At 36.3% G+C, this 26,023-nt stretch overlaps 1 protein-coding gene across 3 annotated transcripts; it reads right to left on the bottom strand.

The window, feature by feature from the left end:
* Positions 1–580: 580 nt before the first annotated feature.
* FAM133B (family with sequence similarity 133 member B) lies at positions 581–24,161 on the bottom strand. Of its 3 annotated transcripts, none has more exons than XM_082398580.1 (11): positions 23,992–24,151; positions 18,167–18,264; positions 16,268–16,346; positions 15,501–15,575; positions 15,335–15,367; positions 14,853–14,912; positions 14,292–14,384; positions 12,900–12,950; positions 7,810–7,902; positions 5,368–5,415; positions 581–2,169 (listed from the first exon to the last, which is right to left on the bottom strand). In XM_082398580.1, exons 1-11 carry the CDS (start codon positions 24,013–24,015, stop codon positions 2,083–2,085), a joined length of 741 nt encoding a protein of 246 aa, XP_082254706.1. In that variant the 5' UTR covers positions 24,016–24,151; the 3' UTR covers positions 581–2,082. The 3 variants fall into 3 exon arrangements, with proteins under 3 accessions (XP_082254706.1, XP_082254707.1, XP_082254708.1); XM_082398581.1 differs by lacking the exon at positions 581–2,169 and adding an exon at positions 5,740–5,812 and having other exon boundaries at positions 5,364–5,415; positions 23,992–24,161; XM_082398582.1 differs by lacking the exon at positions 581–2,169 and adding an exon at positions 6,951–7,019 and having other exon boundaries at positions 5,364–5,415; positions 23,992–24,156.
* Positions 24,162–26,023: the final 1,862 nt, after the last annotated feature.

Raw genomic sequence — 26,023 nt, 5'->3', positions numbered from 1 at the left:
AAGGGTGGTTTGGTGGAGAAAGAGATGTTATTAACTTGCACATAATATCACCTGGTCAAATTTTCTTTGTATACCTTATTAGAAAACTGTTAAGGCTACCACAAGAATAATGATGAAAAAGGTGTTTCTCAGGCAGTCAACACAACCTGGAAAGAATACAATTTTTGCCAAATCACCTTCTTTTCCAGTTTAATAAAATGAACTGCTGCTTCCAATGGGACATAATCATCATATACTGGACCAGTCTGCAAAGGTACACTTTTATGTCATGGAAAAACTGATCAACAGATAACCTGATAACCTTATCTTTTAGCATTTTCACGAACAATTCCGAGAAACTTCTTTTTGGATAAAAAATGTCTCCCAAACTTGCTGTGTACTCAAGAGCTTATAGATTTCTTTTATTAGGAAAGATTATGAAGCTTTAAGCATAAAATTTAGGAAAATTTACCAAGAAATGTATTATATTTTATGGCTAAAAACTTGGGGACATGACTTATCCACCTAGCACTTAACACCTGGTAGTGTTCCTTAATCTTTAAAACTTGCGACTCAAAGGGAGCTGATAAGAACACAGCTATTTTTAAGTAAAATAGCTATTTATTCAGCTTGTCATGCCAAAATGTTTTGTGCATATACCACTATAATTAGCACACCCTCTGTAACACGCAAAATTGTACATCAAATTATATTTCATGTTACCTGATTATATAAAAATGTAAAGTGAAAATGATTTATCAATTCTTTTTAACATTACTAGTAAACAATTCAGCAGGAGACATGAGGCACAAAATCTTAGTAAAATATGACACAGGAAAAGCAAATACGTAATTCTCACTTAAATTTAACTTGTCATAATCCATTGTGAATATACAAAGACAAACCTTTAAAACGTTATATTTACTAAGATTCTGGGAATAGTTTTGTGTAACAAGACACAGCATACCAGGCCTGTCACTCAACTTATTTATGGTTAAGTCTCAGCTTCAATATGAAGCTGTTAAAAAAAAAGAAATAAAAAACCTGCTTTTTACATGCTAAATATCTTGGCAAGTATGCTGTTAAACACAGTAAGGAATTTATAATAGCAAGAATAAGGAGTTAATAAAAAGCTAAACATTACAGCCTAAACAAAACTCATACAAAAAATAAAGGAACTATCACTGATTACATAAAATTTTCCTGACTGGTTAAAACCTAACAGTATAAAACATGCATTTTAGAATCTTTAGCTATCAAGTTCAAAAAGTACCAGTGTCATTTGAAATGATTCCTTTTCAAAGCCAAAGTGTAGTCAAAATTAGTTCAAATGTTATAACACATTCTAATGCTAAAAAACATTCAGTATTATTGAAGTGGAGGTAAATCCCAGAGCTTTTGGGGCATTCTCATGCTGCAAAAGGCTATTTCTCTGGTTCACTCAAAGTAGCATACGACAGAGTCCAAGGATGTCACTAAGCTCAGTAAAGGGCAAGACTGCCATACCCGGCCCTGACCTCCCCATGAAGCATGGCTACTGTGTCCACAAAAATAAGATGTGTGAGGATAAAGGCACGCTATTCTGCTAGCTGAAGTGATATCAAACCCCACCCCCACCCCTAAAAGCTCCTTCCCCAGGTAAACAAAAGTATACAAGGGGAAAAAATTAAAATACGCTTATCTACAGAGTAAGGATTTTGAAACATCAACGTAATCCCTACTTCAAAAATGTTAACTAGAGTCATCTGGTCATCTCTGATTACATCTTAATGATGTATCCAGATTCAGTTTCTGTTGATTTATCATTAGATACTCCTAGTCAAAAATATTAACTTTATTCCCAAATATCTTAACCACTAGTATGACTGCGGTGTGTTATCTCCAAGTTATTAAGCACTGGAAGAGAAAAAAACAGATGTTCAAGCAGCAGGCAACAGTTATGGCCCTTTCACACAGCGGCATCTGAGTGGCTACTGATAGTCCAGGAATAATTCTAAAAACAAGAAAATTCATGCATTTTAGTAAATATGTCATAATTTTCACAGTTGAAATTTCCTTAGACATTGCACTTTCTTTATAAGTGAATCCTGATTCTTCTTAATGTTATGGTGAGTCAGGACTTGAACTAGCAGCCTTCTTTTTCTTCTTCTTACTGTGTTTCTTATGCTTCTTTTTCTTTTTTGTTTTTTCCTGAAAAGATAGTTCCATGTTAGACATAGCTACATGAAAATACGCAAATTAAAAACAACAACTTCACCATGGTACTTCTAAGCTACTATGTATAGTTATTTCTAACAATCCACACAAACAAGTAAGCTACTGAAAACATTTCTCGAAAAGTCTCAATAATATTGTATGAGGACTAAGAGAGTGCTTGTCAATTTTCAAAAGATAAGGAAAACTCTAAGTCAGTAGCACATTAATGTAGCTTCTAACAAAATTTCTTGTAGAAAATAAATTCAACTGAATTATGGTATCAACTGTTATACTTCATGTTATCTAATTTTTAAAGGTGAAGGGGCTTCCCTGGTGGCACAGTGGTTGAGAATCTGCCTGCTAATGCAGGGGACACGGGTTCGAGCCCTGGTCTGGGAGGATCCCACATGCCGCGGAGCGGCTGGGCCCGTGAGCCACAACTACTGAGCCTGCGTGTCTGGAGCCTGTGCTCTGCAACAGGGGAGGCCGCAACGGTGGGAGGCCCGCGCACCGCGATGAGAAGTGGCCCCCACTTGCCGCAACTAGAGAAAGCCCTTGAACAGAAACGAAGACCCAACACAGCTATAAATAAATAAATAAATAAAAATTTTAAAGGTGAAATAATTTTAGTTACTGCAAAGGAATCGTCATACCACAGCAAAACACGATTGTTTGTAAAATGATAGCTTTTAGAGAACAAATACATTAAACCTGCTACTTTTAAGTAAATAGGAACAGGTACTAGGTACTGCTTAGACTGGTAGCGCTACTTTAATTATTAAGTTAACAACTATCTGGTACAAAATACTGATGTACAGTTGAAAAGTATATTCAGCTTAGAAAAATGGACGCTTGGTTTTTAGAGGAAAATGCCACTGAAGCCTAGTAAAAGTAGTCATACTGTGACTAGACAAAGGAAGCTAGAATTCTGCTGAACCCTGACTCTCCTGACTTTCTGATGTAAAAGAGAAGGCAGAACTTTTAGAAACAGATATGTGGAAATATAGTATCAAATAATATACTAGTTGTTGATATTCAGTAGAAGAAAGTAAAAAGAAAAGGCAAGAGCCATATAAGGGTGGCAAAAATAAAACTTCCTCTCCATCTCCTTATCTATTGGAACTTTCCACCCCCCGCCTTCCCTAAGGCCCCTACCACTTTGTGACTCTAACAAACTTTCACTGTTCTTTTCATTATGAGCCCAGGTACGCAGGGACTTTTAGAGAGTCAAAAATCTTATATCTGGGCTTTTAAAAGTAAGTTTTGGGTACAGGTTACTTTTTCATAAAAGGACAGCTGGCCACTCTGTTCTTAAAACACTTTTCTTCCTGGCTTCCATGACACCTCACTCTGCTGCTTTCCTTCTATCACAAAGACCTTGTTTGCTGGCTCTTCTTCCTCTGCTCAACCTTTGCGGGCTTCCTTCCCTTCTTTTCCACATGCTCTCCCAGTAACATGCTTTAAATACCACTTAACAGACCAAATCTTTATATCCAGTCCTATGCTCTAAACTCAAGACTGCAAGTGCCTTATTACTAGCTCTACCATGCTAGTTATTAAAAATGCTTAATTTTTCCCTCCAAATCCTTTCTCAACCATCTTAGTGAATGGCACCACTAATTCATCATTTTGTTTAAGCCAAACAATCTAAACTATCTTTGACTCTACTCTTTAATTCCACTCTCCACCCCTGAAGCACCAAGCAAGTCCTACCACCTAAGGCCAAAACATATCTCAAATCCATCATGCCAGTCCATCTCCATCACTACCACTGTAATACAAACAACAGCATTCCTCATTTAGGTCCAGTCATCACTTCTGCCAAAATATTTTTAAAATGTAAAGTTGATTTAGGTCACCTGTTTGCTTTGATTAAAACCCAAATAGTGTGCTCTGTGATATGGCCTCTGCTTATTTCCCGACCTCATTATATGCTATCCTCTTTATCTACTATGTGTAAGCCAAGCCTACCTTTTTTCACTTCTTCAAACATATCAAGCTCACTCCCACCATAGGTTCTGAGCTCTTCTCTCTGTCTAGGATATTCTATCTTTCATCTTCGAATGGTTAGCTCTTTTTTGTAAATCAGATTTCAGCTTAATTTTATGTCCTCAAAGAGGCTTTCTCTCCCTGAGTCAGCCTCTCATTTGTCACACTCTTATTTACCTCGTACTCCATTATAACAGCTCTACCAAGACAGAACAGTGCCTGCATAGAGAAGCTTAATAAATACATGCTAGCTGAATGCATGAAACAGTAAAGTATGCAAATATAAATTAGAATTATCCAAAATTAACTTTATGTCTTAATAATCTGAACCAAAGATGCAGTCTTCACCCAAATTATTTTCCCACTCAGGAAAAAAGTCTCTTAAATGTCTCCTTGGTCTTGAAGCATATAAAATGTTATTTCTGAATCACACATTATCAGGTGAACCTTCTCAGAGAAGGACCCTCATTTTAAAAGCCAGGGACATTCTGGGAAGGGGTAGTTACTCTCAAACCTACAAAGGATGCTGTTTTCATTTTTCTTCTCCTCCTCACTAAGAAAATGCCTTCAAAGGCCATAGCCCACACTTATGTGGGTGCTCCTAAATTACTGTGCTGATATGATCTGCGTTTCTTCTTGATAATTTGTTACAGACTTTCTCTAGGTTGGTCTGCTTCTCATTGGATACCACTTCCACTTTCCTATTCTCCTCTACTTCTCAACCTGCATAATAGCACAGCTGGCTTTAGAAATGATTGAAAGAATCATCTTTATTAGTGAATCATTTATGTTGTCGCATTCCTGCTTATTTTTCATTGCAGTGTGTGCTTCATGAGCCTTTTTCTATTATTACCAGGTCTGGCAGATCTGGGAGTATCTACTATCGAAGATGGAGGGAATCACCATACTTTACTCTCATACTTCCTGTTACAGCTTAAGAAAGTCAAACAACAGTTTAAGCTTACATTTCTAACAGTAAAATACTGAAATTGAAACAGAGATGTCTGCTACCAGGATATGCTTCCTTTCTTCTGAGTCAACTTAATTTTCTCCAACCCATTAAGTGAAGCTGCTGAACACCACACCTTTCCCAATAAATATTTATTTAGTTCTAGTAAGTGCAATCATGCTTTACAATGACTAATTTTATATTAAACAAAAACAGCTATACTGTTGTCATGTAAAAACATAAGTGATACTTGCTGTTGTTTTTTCTCGTTCTTCACTGCTTTTCTTCTTTTTTGCTCGTATCTACAAAATTAAAATTTTTGTGGAGAACAGAAGATAAATATGTAACTTATACCCAAGGCATTTTTTTTCATTCACTAATATACCTTTATGTAAAAAAACTTTTTTTGACAATCAAATAACATTTTAAATGCCTTGCTGTACCTCAAACCTCTATTATATCACAATGAGGATTCAATGAAAAACATTTAAAGGAAAGAAAATTAAAATTTTAAATCTCTAGAGGGCTTCTCTTAGATTTTCTTTCAGCACCTAAAAACAGCAGTGAGGTACAGTAGATAAAAAACATGGGCTCTGAAATAAAACAGACCAAGTTCTGAATCCTACCTCTGCTATGTATTACCCTCAGTTTCATCGTCTTTGTAAAATGTAGGTAATATCCACCCTCAAGGGGGAATGCCTGGAATACAGTAGGTGTTCCTCTTACCTATGGTGTTTAACAAATGGTGGCTTTATATATATAGTGTACTCAGTATCAATGAACTGATAAAAATCTTTTCAAGTAACAATTATTACCCCATTAACATTTTATTTCAATATTTTAAAGTGTGATACACTGGATTTACATTAAATTCAAAGTTGCTAAAGCTGATGTGTATTAATGTTAAATCCAAATGTAACATATTTTATATTAAGACAAACATAATTAATACAACATAATACTAAAGCACAAAAATTGCCGAAATATTGAATTGTTTGGTTTATCTGCTAGGTTACTATATGTTAAATACATGAAAATGTAACTAACAATAGCACAAATAAACTAAAGTAGACTGAAGGAATAGAACACAGAAGCATTAAAGACTATTAACTTTCAATAGGAGCGGTAGCTGTCTCCAGAAAGAGCTTAGAGAATGCAATCATCGTTTCTGGTGGCTATTTTTGTCATCTCAGTGACTGAGGGGGTGGGGCCAGGACAGGGAGTGCCGTCAGGCAATGTAAGGAGCCCGGAAATAACTTTAGAATAGCCTGCTTGACATTCATATAATGGACCCAATTATAATATAAAATCTAAGTTTATTACAAGATGAACACAGAGTATTTTGTACTGGGTTTTAAGATACAGTCGGCCCTCCATATCCGTGGGTTCAGCGCTCATGGATTCAACCAACCACGGATCAAAAATATTTGGGGGAAAAAAAAATTGCAGAAAGTTTCAAAAAGCAAAACTTGACTCTGTCACACGCCAGCAACTATTTATAGAGCATTTACATTGTATTCGGTATTAGATGTACTCTAGAGATAATTTAAAGTGTATGGGAGGATGTGCATAGGTTAGATGCAAATACTACGCCATTTTATGTAAGAGACTTGAGCACCTGTGAACTTTGGTATCCCCAGGGGTCCTGGAACAAATTCCCTGCAGATATCGAAGGATGACAGTACAGTGAATGTTCCAGAACAGCTATATCACATAAATAGAGGGAAGACTGTATTTTGTTTCATTCAGAGCTTTACTGGGAATTGTCCACCATTTTGGAAAATGTCATTGGTGACAATGCTATTGTATGGCTTTTGAAGGGCATAGGTCAACGTACCTGCTACAGCGTGAATTTTGTCACAGCTTAATATTTTATGTCTTCTAGTGTTATTAGGCTCAAGTACTTCTGCATCGAAATATAATTTTATAAAATTATATATTATTCTCTTGTATTCGTTTTTATTTCTTTAGAGGATACTAATATAAAAATGTGTATAGGTAGCCTATATTAGCTACAAACTTCATTAAAGGAGTATTACAAAATATTGCTACAAATGGGGACAAGAGGTCCTATTTTACAAATGAGGAAATCAAGTCCAAGCAGAGAAATACTTCAAAGATAACTTATAAACCTAAAATTAACTAAGAATGGACTCTAATTCCAAGAGAATACAAAATCTAAGACAGGGATATTAGAGCTGAAAAGGACTGTACAGATGACCTAATTCTACTCCCTCATTTTATGGATAGGAAAACTGAGGTCACGTCAACATTTCTGCTCCACCTTATCACCTTTCTACTCCCTAAAGAGGAGCGCCAAACAAAAACAAGGGAATGCTTGGGTTTTAATATGGTACATGCTACACAGTATCTTTCATGTCATCAAAATGGTAGTAAAAAGAAAACACTAGAAGGGTAAAAATAAAAGATCTCAGATTGGAAAGGTATCTGGGAATATGATTATCAAAATAAAAGCCATATAACTATCTTCTGTAAAAATACAAAACTTATTCTGAAATGGCATCTCTTTTACATATTTGAAAAGTGAGTAAATCAAATATCTGGCATCTCTTTTACATATTTGAAAAGTGAGTAAATCAAATATCTTATGAAAATTCTTTTTACTAATTCATATTTATTAAATCAAATAACTAAATATTTTAAAGTAAAGAAAATGGATTTGATTATAGACTTACCTCCTCAGTATAATCTGATTCTGACAGGGACTCAGATGATAAAGGTTTATCTTCAGGATACATCTTTCTTTTTTTGCTGAGTCCTTTAATGTCCTATGAAAAATAAATACATGTATGCCGACTCAGATATAATACTATGCCACACGAATTTTACGTTTTTAAGTTCTATTTAAGAATTTTCCCAATTATCACAAAAATTATCCATTTTCATTTTAGAAACGTCTAAAATTGGTGACAATTATCAGGAATCAGTTTCTAATTCCAATAAAGCAATGCTTTTATTAAATAACTTGAAAAGAAATACCTATACATCCATTTAGATGCAATATCCTCCTTATTTTCTTTAATTATACATGATGAAGTTTTAAAGAGTTAAGGAAAACATATGGTATAAGATTTGGGTCCTGTGCAGTTTAACTCTTTTTGTTTCTACCCTGGGTTGGATCAGACAGGCCTAGTGCTACAGAAAAGAAAATCAATGGGTAATTATTTGTGATGGCCTAAAAAGGTCTCTGCACGGTAGTTCCCTTAGTGCATTTAAAGTATTAAATTCACATTAAAAAACAAAACAAACAAAACTTAATCTCTAAGTATTTAATGATGAGAAAATGTGTAATTCTGGGGAGGAGTACTTAGGGGCTTAAATACGTATTTTAAGAAATAAAACATTTTTTAAGAAATAAAACATTCTGGGAATTTCCCTGGTGGCACAGTGGTTGAGGATCTGCCTGCCAATGCAGGGGACACGGGTTCGAGCCCTGGTCCGGGAAGATCCTATGTGCTGCGGAGTAACTAAGCCCATGTGCCACAGCTACTGAGCCTGCACTCTAGAGCCCACGAGCCACAGCTACTGAGCCCGTGTGCCACAACTACTGAAGCCCGTGCACCTAGAGTCCGTGCTCCCAACAAGAGAAGCCACCACAATGAGAAGCCTGTCCACCACAACGAAGAGTAGCCCCCGCTCGCCGCAACCAGAGAAAAGCCTGCGTGCAGCAACGAAGACCCAACGCAGCCAAAAAATAAAATAAAATAAATAAATTTAAAAATGAAGAAAAGAAATTAACAGTGATGATATATGTGGTAGATTACAGGTGATTTGTTTCTGCAAACAGCTTTATTATTTTGGTAGAAATTATAAATGTTCATTTTAAGAAAATTCACCAAAATCCCACTACAGGGATTTTGGGAAACATCTCCGTGTATGTACAATTTTACATAAATACTTGTTCGGAACCCACTCTTCTCACCCAACAGTATCTTTCCATGTCAACTACACCATCATTTCTGGCTGCCTTTAACATTCACTGACAGTATATACCACTGAAAGTAGATACCACAATTTACTTAACCCATCTCCTTCTGGAGGGCAGGCATATGAGTTCCTCACTATTAAAAACAAAGTTGAAATATAGTAAAGGGTACGTGAGGGCAAAATCTTTATCTAACAATAATGACTCAATCAAAGACCAAAGCAGCCTTCATCCAAATGATTTTCTCACTCTCTCCCATAATCCTCAAAATTGTTTCTTATTTCATTCATTTATGAATCACACTTCACCAAAAAGCCTCTTCATCAGATTCTTTTATCAGCCATATCAATCTCAGATTATTAGAATATAGTTCATATTTTCTTTAAAAATTGCCTCAACATGTATTTTACTTATTTTTATGTGTATGTGAGGTATTCTCTTTCCCTTAATTACTGAAGATCAAGTTTTTGTCTTATGTATTCCTAGTAGTATTTCTTAGTCTGTTCATTATATTTATACTTTGTTCATAGCTTATTTTTTATAACCTATATGTCTTTTTTGCCATTCAGAATTTGAATTACGTGGTCAAAAGTTCATGAGATTTGAGGTAAAGGCCTTTCCCATCCCAATGTTATTCTCACTCATGTCTTTCTCTAGTTGCATTTTCATACATTTAAAATTTTCACTTATCTGGAATTTATTTGGCCTTAAGGAGTGCTCAACTTTATATTTTCCAAATGGCTAGTCATTTTGGTCCAAGAAATGCCACCTCTATCATATATTAAATTCCACAAATACTTACAAATTTTTACCTGGACTCTACACTGTTCCATTGTTTTTCTATTCCTGGATCATACAACATTGTTTTCATCAAAGCATATGAAAAATGTTTTAACTTCTAGCAGGGCAAGTCATACCCAGGAACGTTTATTAAATTTTCACGTTTCTGAATAGATCTGTATAGTTTTCTTCAAATAAGTCCTGCTCACTTCTTTAAGATTTTCTTATATGTTTTTTGTTACTATCATAAATGAAATATTTTCTTCCACTATATTTTCTAATTAGGTATTCCATTGCCTAGCACTTTCAGAACAATTTAAAATAAAAATGGAGCTAAAACTAATGACTGGGGCTTCCCTAGTGGCGCAGTGGTTGGGAATCCACCTGCCAGTGCAGGGGACACGGGTTCGAGCCCTGGTCCGGGAGGATCCCACATGCCGCGGAGCAGCTGAACCGGTGTGCCACAGCTACTGAGCCTGTGCTCTGGAGCCTGCGAGCCACAACTACTGAGCCCACGCGCCTAGAGCCCGTGCTCCGCAGCGGGAGAGGCCGCCGCAATGAGAAGCCCGTGCACCACAACGAAGAGTAGCCCCCACTCACTGCAGCTAGGGAGAGGCCCACACGCAGCAACGAAGACCCAAAGCATCCAAACATAAATAAATTAAAATAAATAAATAAATAAATAAAATAAAACTAATGACTGATACATATAACTGAAAATTAAAACCATGTAAGATTATAACAGACACCCTAAACAGGATTAACAGAAGCCATAGACCAAAAGATGTTAACTACCTGTCTGAAAGATTAGCATCCAAAGTATGTAACTCCTCTGAATCAGAAAGATTAATAACAATCAAACAGAAAAATGGGCAAAGACCATGAATAGGCAATTCACAGAAAATGAAATCTGAACGGCTAATGAACAAATAAAGGGGCTCAAACATCTCTACACACTGAACTGGCAAAAAGGGAGGTCTCACAGTGTGACAAGTATGTATGAGGAACAAGGGTACTGTCATACATTACTAGTAGGAATGTAAATTAATAACAAGCACTTTGGTAAGCAAAATGTAGACAAGTGAAACGTATGTATATCCTAGGACCTAGAAGTTATACTCCCAGGTATACCTCAGAAAATTAATGACAACTTAAGGAAAAGGAGAAATGGATAACAAATAGCCATTGCAGCACTGTTTGCATTACTGAAGAATGAAAATAACCTAGATGTCCACAAACAGGAGAATGGAGATACAAATTGTGGTGAGTTAAAATAATGGAATATTGTAAGCAAAAGAAACAAACTTGAGAGTATCAACAAGGATAAATGTCAACACTAATTTTGAGAGAAAAAAACAAGCTTCAGAGGAAACATGGTTACACCCTTCTAAAAATACAAAATACTCTGTTATTTCTGAACACATACTTATGTTAATAAAAGTGTATAAATATGGATGGGAAGGAGGTACAGTAATTTCAGAAACAGCTGTCTCTAAGGAAGGAGAAAGTGCCTGGGACTTTTTTTTTTCCCCCATAAAACAAGACCTGAAGCAAATATGACAAAATTTAAACCATCTGTTAACTCTAGTTGGTATGCATATGGGTTATTTTTTATATATGTGTATATTACTCTATACTTTGTATATCTCGAATTACTTCAAAAATCACAGTGCAGTTGTTATAGTATTTCACGTCTGTAAATTGCCAGTTTTTAGCTTTACAATTTTTTTAAAACATGAAAGTAACCAATTATTCTTATTTTATAACGGTTTTGAAAAATCAGGAAGTTCTGTTGAAATTATATCACACCCTATTGGCAACTATTAAAATAATCACACGGTTTCTTTCCTTTGACCAGTTAATATGGCAAGTTATATTAATAAATTTCTTATCCTTGAATCCTTGGAATTAATTAAACCAACTATGTCAATATGGTTTCTTTTTTTAGTGTGTTAATGGATTTTTATTTGCAAACTGATTAAAAAAAAAAAAAAACACTTCTAGGTATATACCCCAGAGAAATGAAAATATACGTCCATACAGAAACATGCATATTTAAAGCAGCATTATTCACATTAGCCAAAAGGTACAAACAACTCAAATGTCCATCGATGAATGAATGGATAAACAAACTGTGGTATATACATACAATGGAATATTATATGCATTCATAAAAAGGAATGAAGTACTGATACATGCTACAACTTGAATGAACCTCGAAAACATTATACTAAGTGAAAGAAGCCAGTCACAAAAGGTCACATATAGTATGACTGCCTTTATATGATATATCGAGAATACACAAATCCATAGAGACATAAAGCAGATTAGAGGCTATCACGAGATTGGGAGTGGGGAGGGAAGAAGGAAACTGATTACTTAATGACTATGGGTTGTTTTCAATGGAATGATGAAAAAATTTTGAAACTACAGAGGTGAACAACGCCCAACACTGTACATACACTAAATACCACCAAACTGTAATTTAAAGACGGTTAATAGCATATTATGTGAATTTCACCTCAATTTTTAAGAAATGATACAAAAAGACTGAATAAAATACAGTGACACTGGTCTTTATTTTCCTTTTATTAGTAGTTGCTTTCTTTAGGCTTTTATTTTTAATAATCAGAAAGATCTAAAAATATAAACCAGAAACTTAGGTAGGGATAAATTAAGCATTAAGTATAGATAAGCTATAAATGAAGATAAAACATCTATTTACAGTAGAAAAAAGTTTTCAAATTTAGCTATGGTACACTCAATTTGAAACAGAAGTCCATGTTCTTTCATTAAAAGGACCTTCTTTAAAATGACTTGAGGAAACAAAGGAAATGTTTAAAATCTTCATTATTTTGAATTTGAAACTGAGATAATACATTTATCTATACAAATTCAAATTCTCTGCAGGAAGCTTCTTCTGATCTTTTACCTTCAATAACGAACCCAATAAGCAAAAGAAATCTTTTAAGGTAAAAAGGGGAATGCTTTAATGTTAATTTTTTGAAGCAATTCTTGAAGTAAATGAAGTATCTTAAGGCATTGTAAAGTATAAATTACCTTTTCTTTCTCAGTTGCATCCTTTGACTTCTTTTTCTTTTTTAAACTATCCTAAACAAATAAAAAAAAATATATATATCAATCTTAAATGTGAAAGATACAGCACTATGACAGAAGGAACAAAGATACCAAAAAAATGATTTACTCTATGACTGAAAAAAGTTTACTTCCAGAATTTTATTCTGAAAATACGGGAGAAATACAGGTTGTGTATATATGTGCTTATGAGGAAATGAGACTTCATTTATCTGGCTGTATATCAAATCTCTGTACACCTAAAACAACGGACGTTATCTGTATAACCACAGGGTTTATTTTAAAATAAGACTTTATGCTATTGCTTATTTTTACCTGTAGTGATCATATGCACTGAAGTTGTAATTCACACCATGCTCAGACATCAATCTGATTTCCCTACTCTTCCTTATAAAGTGGGGAAGCAAGAATTTCTACTTTTGAATCCCTCAGTGCTAGCTGTTAACCTCTGAGCCTTCCTTATCCATAAAGTGGGATATACAAAAAACTACTTCATAGGGGTGTTGAGAGGACTGAGTTAACAAGTCAAGTGCTTAGAACTGGGCTCAATCTATAGCAGGCATTCTATAAACGTTAGCTATCAGTATCATTAGACTGGCTCTTTGGCTTTAAAAAACAAAACCAACATCTACTGAATACTTTATATAGCCAGGCATTTTATCAAAAGAAGTCTCAGTAGGGCAAGTAGATATCTGCCATAAAACCATATATCAATAGTTGCTTTGTTCTCCTGGGACCCCAGGACAGTGCTCGTCAAATTGTGGCCCATGGACAGCACTGCATCAGAATCACAGGGACCATTTGTTTAAAATGTAGACTTCTGATCCTAATCGGACTCACTAAATCAGACTCTGGAGACAGGGCCCAGGAATGCACATTTTTATTATAACCTGCATGTATTTCTTATGACCACTAATGTTTGAGAGTTAATTGCATCTGACAATTCTGGATAGTACAGAACAGATTTAGGTACAGTACAGTAAAAAGGACACTGGATCAGATATTAGAAGATAGATTCAACTTCCAATTCTAATACTATCCGTATGAATTTAAGCAAGATGTTTTCATCTGCACTACAAATTTTTTATGTAGATGGGAAAAATAATGTCTGCCATGCTTTATCATAAAGCTGTCATAAAAATGTTGAGACGTGGAGACCTATATATCAAAGTACTTAGAGAACAATTAAATGCCCTATGTACAATATTAAGTACATCAATTAAGTGACACAGAGCATCAAAGTACAAAAACAGTATCACATTTCTAAACTGAGAGCAATTTAAGACAGGAAGAACTAAAAGAAGAACCTAATTAAATGTCTGCTATCCAAAATATTGCTCATTTAAATGATTTTACCTTACTGTCTGATTCAGTTTCTGACATGGAACTTTCAGAAGATTTATGTGAACGGCTCTTCTTTTTCTTTTTCCTTTTTCCTTGTCTCTTATCCTACATAAAACATTTCAGAAATATTTGCTTTCTGTTTCAAAAATATAATCGTTGCATTTCATTAACATCAAAACTTTATCAATGAACAAAACTTAATGAAAGGACCAGCTTGTAAATATGTTTTACTTAATAATTAATATTTAAAATGTAACTTACATCACTTTGTTTTATTAAAAAATGTTAAGTGATGAGTCACATGTAATTCTTAGCTAAAATAGAATTTTTGATTTTTAAATCCATTTCTTCTACTAATATTTTTAAATGAACAAGACAAATTTAGGAATCTAAAAAACACATTTACCAATATTTAAATACCTAGTTATTTATTCATAATCAGCGCTCTCAGTTATGGATGATTAATCAAAAACTGGAAGTAAACATTTTGAACAGATATTTCATAATGGGTTTCCACTTGTCATTAAAGATATCAGAGATATTATTTCATGAATCATTACAGGCAAACATTACCTCATCTTCAGAATCTGAAGAACTGCTGGAAGAATCAGAGCTTGATGAAGAAGATGAATACTTGACCAAGCACAAAACAATTAAAGCTTGTGAGATGCAGGAATTTTTTTCTTTTACTAAGTCTCTCAAATACTTAACAAAATTAATCTAGTGTCTGAGAAACAGATGCCATATTCATGACTTAAGTACTAAAATGTCAAATCTCACATTCCCTCACATACACAGACATACACACACACAAGGTAACAACAGATGTAGCAACAGTAGTCAATTTTCCCTCTTTAATAGTAATGAAGGAGTAACTAGGTTATAAGGAGGTTGGCACCTCTCTTTTATTATCACTAATAGAACAAAACCACCCGTAACCACCAAAGGACCTCCTTGACTTATCTAGAGTTAGCGTACAGGTTATATCAATTATTCTTACTTTTTTTGTAGGCTCTTGATTATAACATTTAGAAAAATGGAAAACTTTTGCTCACCCTACCAGATTTCTTCTTTTCTTTTTTCTTTCTCTAAAAGCAAACAAATACAAGTACAAATCTAAATAAGGTGGTGTTTTCAAATGTATCTAATAGTAGTACACAGCATTATTATGAAAACCCAACTCTGAGATTAAGAATAGCAATAAACTAAAAATGGCATTACCTGTCTTTTTCTGGATGAGCTCTCACTTCCACTTAATAATTTCTCCCTGTGTTTTTCTAGTTCTTTCTTCCAGTTCTGCAGAAAAGTTATAAACACATCAGAGGCTACCTATCCCCTTCTAATACACCTAAACATATAGAGACAGCCACTACTTTCTTCCTTCCATCCTCTACTACTTCGCTCTCATCGCAGCCTCTAATTACAGTCAAAAGATACTGCAGGTGCCAGAATCCTTTACCCTGTCACCAAAGGAGCCTCTACGAGCTCCTTTCAAAAAGGATATTATGACGTGGGAGTTCTTTACTGTATATTGAAAGGAAGAGTAGGTATTATTACTGAGGCTGAGAACTTTTTTCTTTTTAACAACGGTGGTGAGATTCTCTTTCCAGACAGTAAAAGTTGAATTAATCTATACTGTGGCTGAAATACTACATATATGTTTGTAATCAAAACAAGCAAACATCACCATGGAAATCCCAGGGTAAGATGGGGGCCTGGGAATAAGGGGAGTGAAGGGAAGAACCTAACATTTAGAAAACTTAAGATGATTTAAATTACTGTAAGATGGCTTTTCTCTATTTCTTTTCTTAAGAAATCAAACATACACAAACCGTATTCAATATAACAAAAACACTTCTACAATACAGAGCACCCTTAACCTAAAGAGGTAGGCCCAAACTCTTGGTTTATTAAAAAAAAAAAAAATGATTTCATTTTTTTTATTATAAGAAAAAAGATTATTTTTTTTAAAGGCACAATTTACAAACCTCATTCATTTTTTCTTCAAATTCAGCCAATGCCTTGGAGCCTTTCTTTTTCTTTTCTAGTTGTTCTTTCACTTCTTCCCTTAAAAAAATAGAATGTACAAGTAAGTTTTCAAGCAATTCAAATTCGAGATGGATGCTTACAAACAAGGCAACAAAAAGTTCATAAATAAATTTTTCTTAATATCCTAATAAACATCCATTCTAGTTCCAGTGCTGCTACATTTTAAATTTCTTTGTTCACGTCCTTGTAAATCAATTATCATAATAAAGCCTGTAAATCAATTATCATAATAAAGCCTATCAGATAACACTAGTCACTTCCCTTCTAAACACAGATTATAAGAACTAACACACCAAACATTTGAGCGCTTCCATACAATAGGCACTGTTCTAAATACATCTTCCTTTAATCCTCACAACAATCCTGTGAGAAAAGGTAGTATTATTATCCCCATTTTAGAGATAAAGAAGCTGAAGCTTGAGGAAGGGACGAAAATCTGCCTAAGGTCACAAAGCTAGTAGTTTCAGTGTTAGGGTGAGTTAAGATCTATATGACTGAATTACTATAGTCTATTTATTACTAAATCACCCATTTTACAACGTACCTGCTTTTAAGAAGAGTAGCCCTGGCTGGTATCTGGGAACTTAGATTTTGGTTCCCCCCGCCCCGATAAGAGTGGCTTACTGTGCCTGTCTACACAAATAATAGAGTTTATATGAACACCTTCATTCCTTCTGGAAGCCTGGAATTTTGGCACCTGACAGGCAGAGGCTGATCAGTCGCCATTAAAAAAGCTGGACACACTGAATCACACTGGTTGGCAACACCTCACATGTGTTATCACAACTCATTGCTAAGGAAATGAAATCCATCCTGTATGACTCCACAGAAGCAGCCTTGGAAGCCTGCGTCCCGTCTCCCCTGGACTTCAACCCACGCGCTTTTTTCCTTCGCTGACTATGCCTGGTATCCTTTCATTATAATAAATCTTGCCCACGAGTACGACTATCTATGAGTCCTTCTAGCAATTACCCAACCTGAGGGTTGTCTTGGGGACCTCTGACCATACATGTAATCCACTAGCTTAGGCACTTCCCCTTTAAAATTCATCCCGTCTCCCCAATTTTAAAGATAAAATCTACTTTGTTTTGAGATGATTTATTTTTTGGTATGCTGCAACAATAAACAATAGCACTCAAGAACATTCTAAGAGGCAGACACAGCTTACTTCCTATTTAACCCAAAGGAAAGATTCCCTGTTGTATGTAAATACAACTTTCAACTATAGTTGCCCAGCTATCAGGGGCCCTTAGAAGGAGTCCAAAGTTAACAACTCTGAAGCTTGCCTTATGTTACCTCAGGAGTATGGGTATTTAATAATAAGACATACTAAAAAAACAATAATGTAAGTGCTATGATACTTTATTTACAAAAAATCAGAGCCACTCAACAAGGGCAAAACAAACAAAAAGTTTAAAACAAAACTTTTACAATGGGAAATCCTAACTCTTTGAAAAGCCAGCAGATAAAACTAGAAACAAGGTCTAAAGTCATCTTTCTCAACACCTAGTTACACCCCGAAGAAGGGCGAAATTATTCAAACCTACCATTTTAAATAGCTTAGAACACTTCAAGGTTAAGGTCTCTTTTAAGACATAAAGATGTGCTTGGTATAAAAGATTCTCTGGCAGCGCTTTAGCTATATTGGGTGGGGGGTTCTCAAATGTTTGCTTTACAGTCATGCATGTGTTTTATACATTCAAAGCAAAGCACATATCAAATACCACTTCAAAAAATTATGTATCTTGCAACTGCTTGGCAATCAATAAAAGTTGTAAAAATAACCTTTAAAAAATTTATGAAAACCTTATATATAGGTAAATTTGTTTCACAAATACCAGGTAGGCCTTGGTCGATTCAGATAATCTTGGATCGTTGGACCTGAAGACTGGACTGGACCCCTTGATCTGGCCATTGCTATTGGGTTCATATAGGCCTTGAGGAAAAAACAAAAATTTAACTCCATTAAAATAACCACTGAAAACACAAAAGTACATTTGTATACTCATAAAGCAATCTTTATTATAAATGCATACTATGTCCAACTAAGCATGAACAATCTGACTAACCAACTTTTCATTACAAAAAGTAGATTTAATGCTCTATTAAGCCTCATAACTTTGGGAGATAAGTAATACTGCTATTTCACAGAAAGTGTGTTTTTACCAGAGATTTGATGAAAATAATAATGACACCCCTCTCTTACTCTAAGATGGCTTTATAGTGCTTTCTCCTGAAGCCCAATAAAGCTCAGAGGGTAATAATATTATGCACAATGGTAAATGAAGAAACTCGATTCCAAAGAAGTTAAAGAAGACCTAACTCTAAATTCACTGCTTATTCTACTATATCTTCTATCTCAGGAAATACTGTGCCATGCTGAGAGCAATTTTATACTCGAATTGTTAACATCAAAAATTAAATCATGCAAGGCAACAAAAGAAAAAATAGATAAACAAGACTTCATCAAAATTAAAAACATTTGTTCATCAAAGAACATTATCAAAAGACGGAAAAGACAATCCACAGAATGGAAGAAAATATTTGCAAATCATGTATCTGACAAGGGTTAATATCCAGAATGCATAAAGAAATCCTACAACTCAACAACAAAACCCCCAAACAACCCAATTCAAAAATGTGCTAAGGACTTAGACATTCCTCCAAAGAAGATGTACAAATGTCTTAATATGCACATGAAAAGAAACTCAATGTCACTAGTCATTAGGGAAATGCAAATCAAAACAACGAGATGCCACCTCACCCTAGTTAGAATGGCTACTATCAAAAACAGAAAATAACAAGTGTTGTCAAGGATGTGAAGAAACTGGAACAGTTAAGCATTGCAGGTGAGAATAAAAAATGGTGCAGCTGTTTTGGAAAAGCTTGATGATTCCTCAAAAAGTTAAACAGAAACTCCACCTCTAAGTAGGATTGAAAAAGAATTGAAAGCAGGGGCTCAAACAGATATGTGTACACCCATGTTCATAGCAGCATTATTCACAACAGCCAAAAGGTGGAAACAACCCAAATGTCCATCTATGGAAGAATGGATAAACAAAATGTGATATATACATACAATGGAATATTATTCGGCCTTAGAAAAGAGTGAAATTCTGACACATGCTCCAACACAGATGAACCTTGGAAACATACTAAGTGAAATAAGGCAGACACCAAAGGACAAATATTGTATGATTCAACTTATTTGGGGTACCTAGAATAAGTAAATTCACAGAGACAGAAAATAGAGTTTACCAGGGGCTGGGAGTTATTGTGTAATGGGTACAGAGCTTCTTGTATGAGATGATGAAAAAGTTCTGGAAATGGATAGTGGTGATAGTTGTACAACATTGTGAATGTACTTAATGTCACTTAACTATACACTTAAAATGGTGAACTTTATGTTATACATATTTTTGAACAATAAAAAACCACAGAAATTATATTATGCTCTGTATACTACACTTACTATAGCAGTAAAACACATTTTTAGACACTTTCCCCCAAAATACACTGAGATAAAATAAAGCAGAATATTTCTTTGTTAATGACAGTGTCTAGCAAAGAGGTGTTGCTTTATTAAATAGAATTCACATTAGAACATACAAAATCTGGTCTTTAATTCAGTCTCAACCTCTTGACCCTATGATTCAGCTTTCCAAATTTAATTCAAGTCAACATTTATAAAAACTCTTCTACTTTATAAATAAAAAGAATTTTGGTTGAAAATGACTATTACCAAGGTTGATTTTAAACTTAATACCTAACATTTGAAAAGAAGTGAAAGGGTACAATGCATCTGTTGCATTTTATTTAACAATATCTTTAAAGATGACAAAATTGCCCACCTTCATAACAAATATGTTATATATTTCTAGATTACTCTGGCAGAATAAACAATATAAAACCACTATAAACAACACATACCGAGAACTACTTCCATTCAATTGGATACCACCTACTTACTTGAGATGAAAAAGTTAAACCTTTAATATAATTTTCTTACTAGCAGGAATGAATGCTAGAGCTCCTAAGGTCAGAGATGTTGACAGAATCAGGGTTACATGTGGATATCAAATGCAACGTTTAAGACCGAGGCATAAAGTCCTATTTTTTATATCAAATGTTATGCCCTCAAATATTTCATTCAGCTGTCTCTACTGAGAATTTCAATCAGTTCATGTGGAAATGACAACCAACAGAGGCCACAACAGAGCAGTTGCTGGCCCAACCAATGACACTGACAATCATCATAACCAAAAGCAAGCACAATGTGCAAGCTAAGATCATTACTTTAAAAACTATAATATCTATCACCTTCTCATTTCTTTGGTATCATGTCATAATTTTAGCAGTACTTAATAGTAAAATATTTTAAGTTTAAAACTGTAAAAACTTTATTTTCAAAGTTGTAAATATATACAAGGATGTTAAAACTGTTATCACTAAAATAGGAAAAACTGAAAATACCCAAATAGCCGTCAATTTGAGATTCATTTAATACATTATATTCCCAAAAGGAAATATTATGTAGCCATTAAAAAGAAGATGTCCAAAATTTCTCAGGTGAAAAGCAAAAGCAAGTTGAAAAAAAAAAAATACCATTTTAATAAATAGCTATAAATTTTAAAAAAAGTTTTTGATGCATGTGCACCAAAATGTAAAGGAAGACGTCTACTTTCATAATTTCATACACTGGAGAAAAAATTTAAAAATAACTCATTACCTTTATAAAACAAAAATAAAAATACTACATGCAAACACTGCCATAATATTAATAGTAAACAAAATGAGAAAAATTCAACCACTCTAAATATCTCCATTATTTATTTCAATTATAATAGCAATATTTATGAAGCACATCTTACAAGCTCCTTGCAAAAGTCTGTGCTCATAATTACTAAGCAACAGTGCTCCTTTTACTATGCACAACAGAAAGGTTTTAAAAACAAAAAAAGTATTTCACAAAGGTAAAGCTCTTTCACTTATTATGTGTAAGTGTGAAAAATAATGCTCTAACATTAGGCGGTGGGTGGCTGGGCATCAATCAAAATAAAGAAACTGCAATTTCTTAAGATGCCTATGACTTAATCACTTTAAATACTATGCCCTTTTAAAGCAAACACTCACACTCATATGTAACTAGAACTGTCTGTGGCTCCAAACTGCTGCCTGAGTTTGGGTAACAGAAAACAATTTGTCTTTGAAACTTAGGATGGCAAATTGAGCTCAAGGGAATATATAAGTGGGAAGCTAGGAAAAGAGCAATGCAGTGAAACTGCTAAGGACAAAATGTGCAGAATTTCATTTGTTACTTTGATTACCTATTTTTATCTAGAGGATACATCTGTTTTAGTAACAGAAAAGAACACGAAGGAAACTTCTGGAAAACAATGGGCACAAAGGGTGGCCATCACGAATTAAAGAGCCCTTTACAAATCTCAAGAATTAAAATGTTCAGTGAAAAAAAAATAAAAGCTGTTCAAGAACGTACAATACCAAGAGTGAGCCCTAATGTAAACTAAGGACTTCAGGTGAAAATGATGTGTCAATGTAGGCTCATTGACTGTAACAAATGTTCCCCTCAGGTGTGGGAGTTGAAAGTAGGGAAAGCTGAGCATGTCTGTGGGCAGGGAGCATATGGGAACTCCTGTACTTTCTGCTCAATTTTGCCTTGAGACCAAAACAGCTCTAAAAAGTAAAGCCTATTTTTACAAAAACTTCAACCTGAAATTTATGGCATTTTAGAAAGCAATTCTGTCATCTCTAAAACCATGATTTTTATCATCAATGTAAAAAGAAAAAAAAAAGCCATTATTTTCAGAGGCACATGTTCATTGTACTTAAAATCAAGAGTTATGAAATAGTAAACTAAGTTATCAGATGACCCAAGGTTTTTTTTTGTCCCAGTTTAAACAGTTCCATCTCCTCCTCCATTGCAATGAGGAGACTGAATTAGAAGATCTCTGTCTTCTACCTCTTAATTTCCTGTTTTCCTTTCCACAACCTTTGAAGTGCATATAAAATGTTACCAGAACCACCATGGGCCAAGACAACATACCAAGTAATAAGTAGAGCTCAGAATTACCACAATGCTCTAGTAAATGAAACTAATTTGGAAACTTTTTCAAATGCTTTAAAAGTGTATGTAAACCAACACCTTTTGCCAGTAAAACAAAACATCTTAGGCCTCTGCATGAAAACTGTACCCAAGGTCCGGTAATTTCTAAGCATTTAAGGCCTAAGGTCATTAAAGAACCCAAACACTCTTAACACCTTAAGCCTAAGGATGCTCCAGGAGAACACCATTTCAACTCTATGAGAATCAGAATACCACAAGGTCTGACTTACAGCCAGGAAAGCAAGAGAAAAGAACATTCCTCAACCTTGTAATCAAAGTTCACCACTGTGGTTCCTAGACATCTTTGATTATGAAGACAGGAAATATTTCATAAAAGTGAAGCTCTTTTAGTACCTCGCCCCATCTCCCCCCACTCCCTAACCGCAAAGGAAATAATCGTTTAATTTTTGAAAAGCTAGTTCATTAAATTTAGTACATTAGCTTCAATGGCATTTATTTTTTTCATTTTGCTGCTCAGTGGTTTAAAACTCTATCATAGCCAAGCCTGGGAAATGTAAGGCTGAAACCTAAGCTTACTGCTAATCCCTTCTGTTTACTGCCCATTCAATCTGATTCATAACCTAGGCTGTCCACACCAAGCTAGTAGCCACCTAGAAGGCCTTCCTCCCATCTCTGCCTGTCAAAATGCTCTCAGAACCTCGAATTTCTTACTTACAGATATTTCTTACTCTTTCTGCAATTAGTTACTTCTGCATCTCTTTGATCTCATTTACTAGAATAACCTTCATGCCAAGCACTCGCCCGGCCACCTTGCCTTTTGCACTCTCAACTATTCTGCAAAGTTATGGGCAACACTGATCCCCTCTTACAGATGAAGAAACTGAGGCTCAAAGAAGAAAAGCAACTTATCCTAGGTCCCCCAACTCCCGAGGGACCAGAACTGACATTCCAGTCTGGGCCTGACTCCAGAGTCAACATTACCAGGCCATTCGTTCCTTTACAGAGCCTACTAGGTGCCAGGCAGTGCTGGGCACTGGGGCCCGAAGCCAAATGCTTTGATCCTGGTTCTCAAATGCGAGCCCGACTCCTGATAGAACTGGGCGCCCTGCAGGCCCCCGGGTGGAGGGACCACGTCCATGGCCTCCGTCCCACCTGGGTGCGCGATCCCGGTCGCGGTGCGTAGGGGGAGAGTCCCGGCACCTCCACGGGCCTCAGACTTCGGACTTATTTACAGGAGGGTACAGGGGACGCCAGGGCTCTAGAAACTGGGCACTGCTGGCCCGAGTGCGGAAGGGAAGGATGCCAGAGAGCACTGCCAAAGGGTGCGGCACGGTTGACGGGGTGTAGAGAAAAGAGAGACTAGAGAGAAGAGGAAAGAGAGTGGGGGAGCCGAAGGCGCCAACTTCGTGCGCGGCGCACGCGCGTCTGGGGCCGGAGCGGGGAGGGGGAGCTGGGTCTCCTGGCTCGAGGTCCGAGCACCGCCGCTGACTCTCAGGCCCAGCCAGGAACAGCGAGGGGTCCCGCTCTCCTGCCGCCGTGCCTCGCGCCGCCGCATTGCTTTCCCCACCGGGTACTCACCACCCTATTGTCCCGCTTCCCCATGGTGCCGCACTGAGCGCTCAGTCAGCCGTTGGGGTAGACCAGGCCACAGCGCCGGCCGAAGCGGACCCGCCGCAAGTCCTTCTGCCAACTCCCCACCCCGTCCAGAGAGCGGCGCCGCGCCGACTCGGGGGCCACGCCCGGCCACGGCGCCACCTACCGCCTCGGAGGAGAGGCAGGCGCCCGCGTTCACCCGCGGTTCCCAGGGTTCGCCTGGGGATTCCTGTTCTTTACCACCAACCCAGTACGACAACCTCGCCCAGGCAGCTCACTTCCGTTTGGCCTGGGATTGTTTTGCTTTCTTCCATTCCTGATGCGCTGAAATCCTTTCTAGGATATAATGATTATTCCAACGCTTATGGTGTGCTTAGCATAGTGCAAATGCTGGGGATAAAATGAGGACCAGGACAGACGTGGTCCCTCAGAGTCCATCAGGCGGTGGGGGAGAAGACACTGCTGTCATAGATGTTGCTAAAGAAATTGCTCTTTAAGTTAAATTCCATTCATCCATCACTCATGCATTCATTTCACACTAATTTTTGAACATCTACTTGGTGTAATTCACTGAGTGGAAGATGGATATGGAGCAGAACACAAAGATGAGAATAAGACACAAGTGTTACCTTCAAAGGGCATGTTTGTAACCTGGTAGGGGAGATAGATATACACAGGGTCAACTTTACCGCATGGCATGTCATAATAATGTCAGTACAATACTAAAACTTCAAGGGAGGTGGTCTGGGCTTCAGAGAAGGTGTCATTATATTTATTTAGAATTAATAGATCTGGATAAAGCTGGACCCATCTCAGTGCAACATCATTAGAAAGTCATTGAAAATCGATTTGGATCTTTTCTAGGCTCTTGGAAAATGGCAAAATGGGCTTATCCTCAAACGTATGAGAACTCCTTAAAATCATCTTTCCCAATTTGTCTTTCCCTCCCTTTCTCATGCTGCATCGCACAACAGATGATGCCAACTCCCATTTTATCTCTCAGAACTTTCCCAGACTCTCTCAAATGCAGCCAGTGGTGGTTCTATTCTGCACTGAAAGTTCATTCTCCTTAGTAACCCACTTTGCTTTTTACTATAAATTGGGCCTCCACCCTTTCAATTCTCCTCCTCCTCCTCCTCCATCACCCCTGACTTAAGCTGGGGATTCTCTGACCAAAGACAGGTTTCTCTGTATGCACAAGAGGAAGTTTGTTTTCATGGCTTATTGATAATGTTTTTAATATTGCAGGAACTTTACAGATATTAACCCAAAGTCACAAAGATCTTTTTCTTATTTTTCTTCAGCAAGTTTTGTAGTTTTAGCTCTTATGTTTAGGTCCATGACCCATTTTGAATTTTTTTCATGGTGTGAAGTAAGGGTCATGGTTCATTTTTTTACCTATATGGATATCCAATTTTTCAAGAGCCATTTGTTGAAAAGATTGTCCTTTCCACATTGAATTACTGTATTAGTTTGCTAGGGCTGCCACAACAAACTACCAGAGACTGGGTGGCTTAAGAAGAGAAATTTATCTTTTTGCAGCTCTGGAGGCAAGAAGTGTGAAATCAAGGTGTCAGTAGGGCCATGATCCCTGTGAAGGATCTAGGGAAGAATTCCTCCTTACTTTAAGTTTTTTTTTTTGGGGGGGGGATGTGGATTTTTTTTTTTTTTAAGTCTTTATTGGATTTGTTACAATATGGCTTCTGTTTTATGTTTTGGTTTTTGGCTGTGAGGCATGTGGGATCTTAGCTCCCCAACCAGGATGGAACCCACAGCTCCTGCATGGGAAGGCAAAGTCTTAACCACTAGACCGCCAGGGAAGTCCCCTCCTTGCTTCTTTTAGCTTCTGATGACTCCAGGCATTACTTGACTTGTGGCAGCATAATTCCAATCACTGCCTCTATCTTTACGTAACTGTCTTCTCTGTGTGCATCTCCATGTGCCCTCTCCTCTTAACAGTCATTGGATTTAGGGCCCACCTGAATCCAGGATGACTTCATTTTTTGCTGCTACCGTA

The sequence above is a fragment of the Balaenoptera borealis genome (genome assembly GCF_965194805.1).
Source record: "Balaenoptera borealis genome assembly, chromosome: 7".
Classification (NCBI taxonomy): domain Eukaryota; kingdom Metazoa; phylum Chordata; class Mammalia; order Artiodactyla; family Balaenopteridae; genus Balaenoptera; species Balaenoptera borealis.
This window is presented reverse-complemented; position numbering and strand designations above follow the sequence as displayed.

What these genes read in the sequence shown, in the direction of transcription:
- FAM133B (XM_082398580.1), bottom strand. Translation starts at nt 24,015, where the DNA reads ATGGGGAAGCGGGACAATAGGGTG. An exon ending in AAAAGAAGAAATCTGGTAGG is followed by an intron (nt 14,913 to 15,334) that starts GTGAGCAAAAGT and finishes TGCTTGGTCAAG; the next exon opens with TATTCATCTTCTTCATCAAG. An exon ending in ATGCAACTGAGAAAGAAAAG is followed by an intron (nt 7,903 to 12,899) that starts GTAATTTATACT and finishes TATTTTTCATAG; the next exon opens with GACATTAAAGGACTCAGCAA.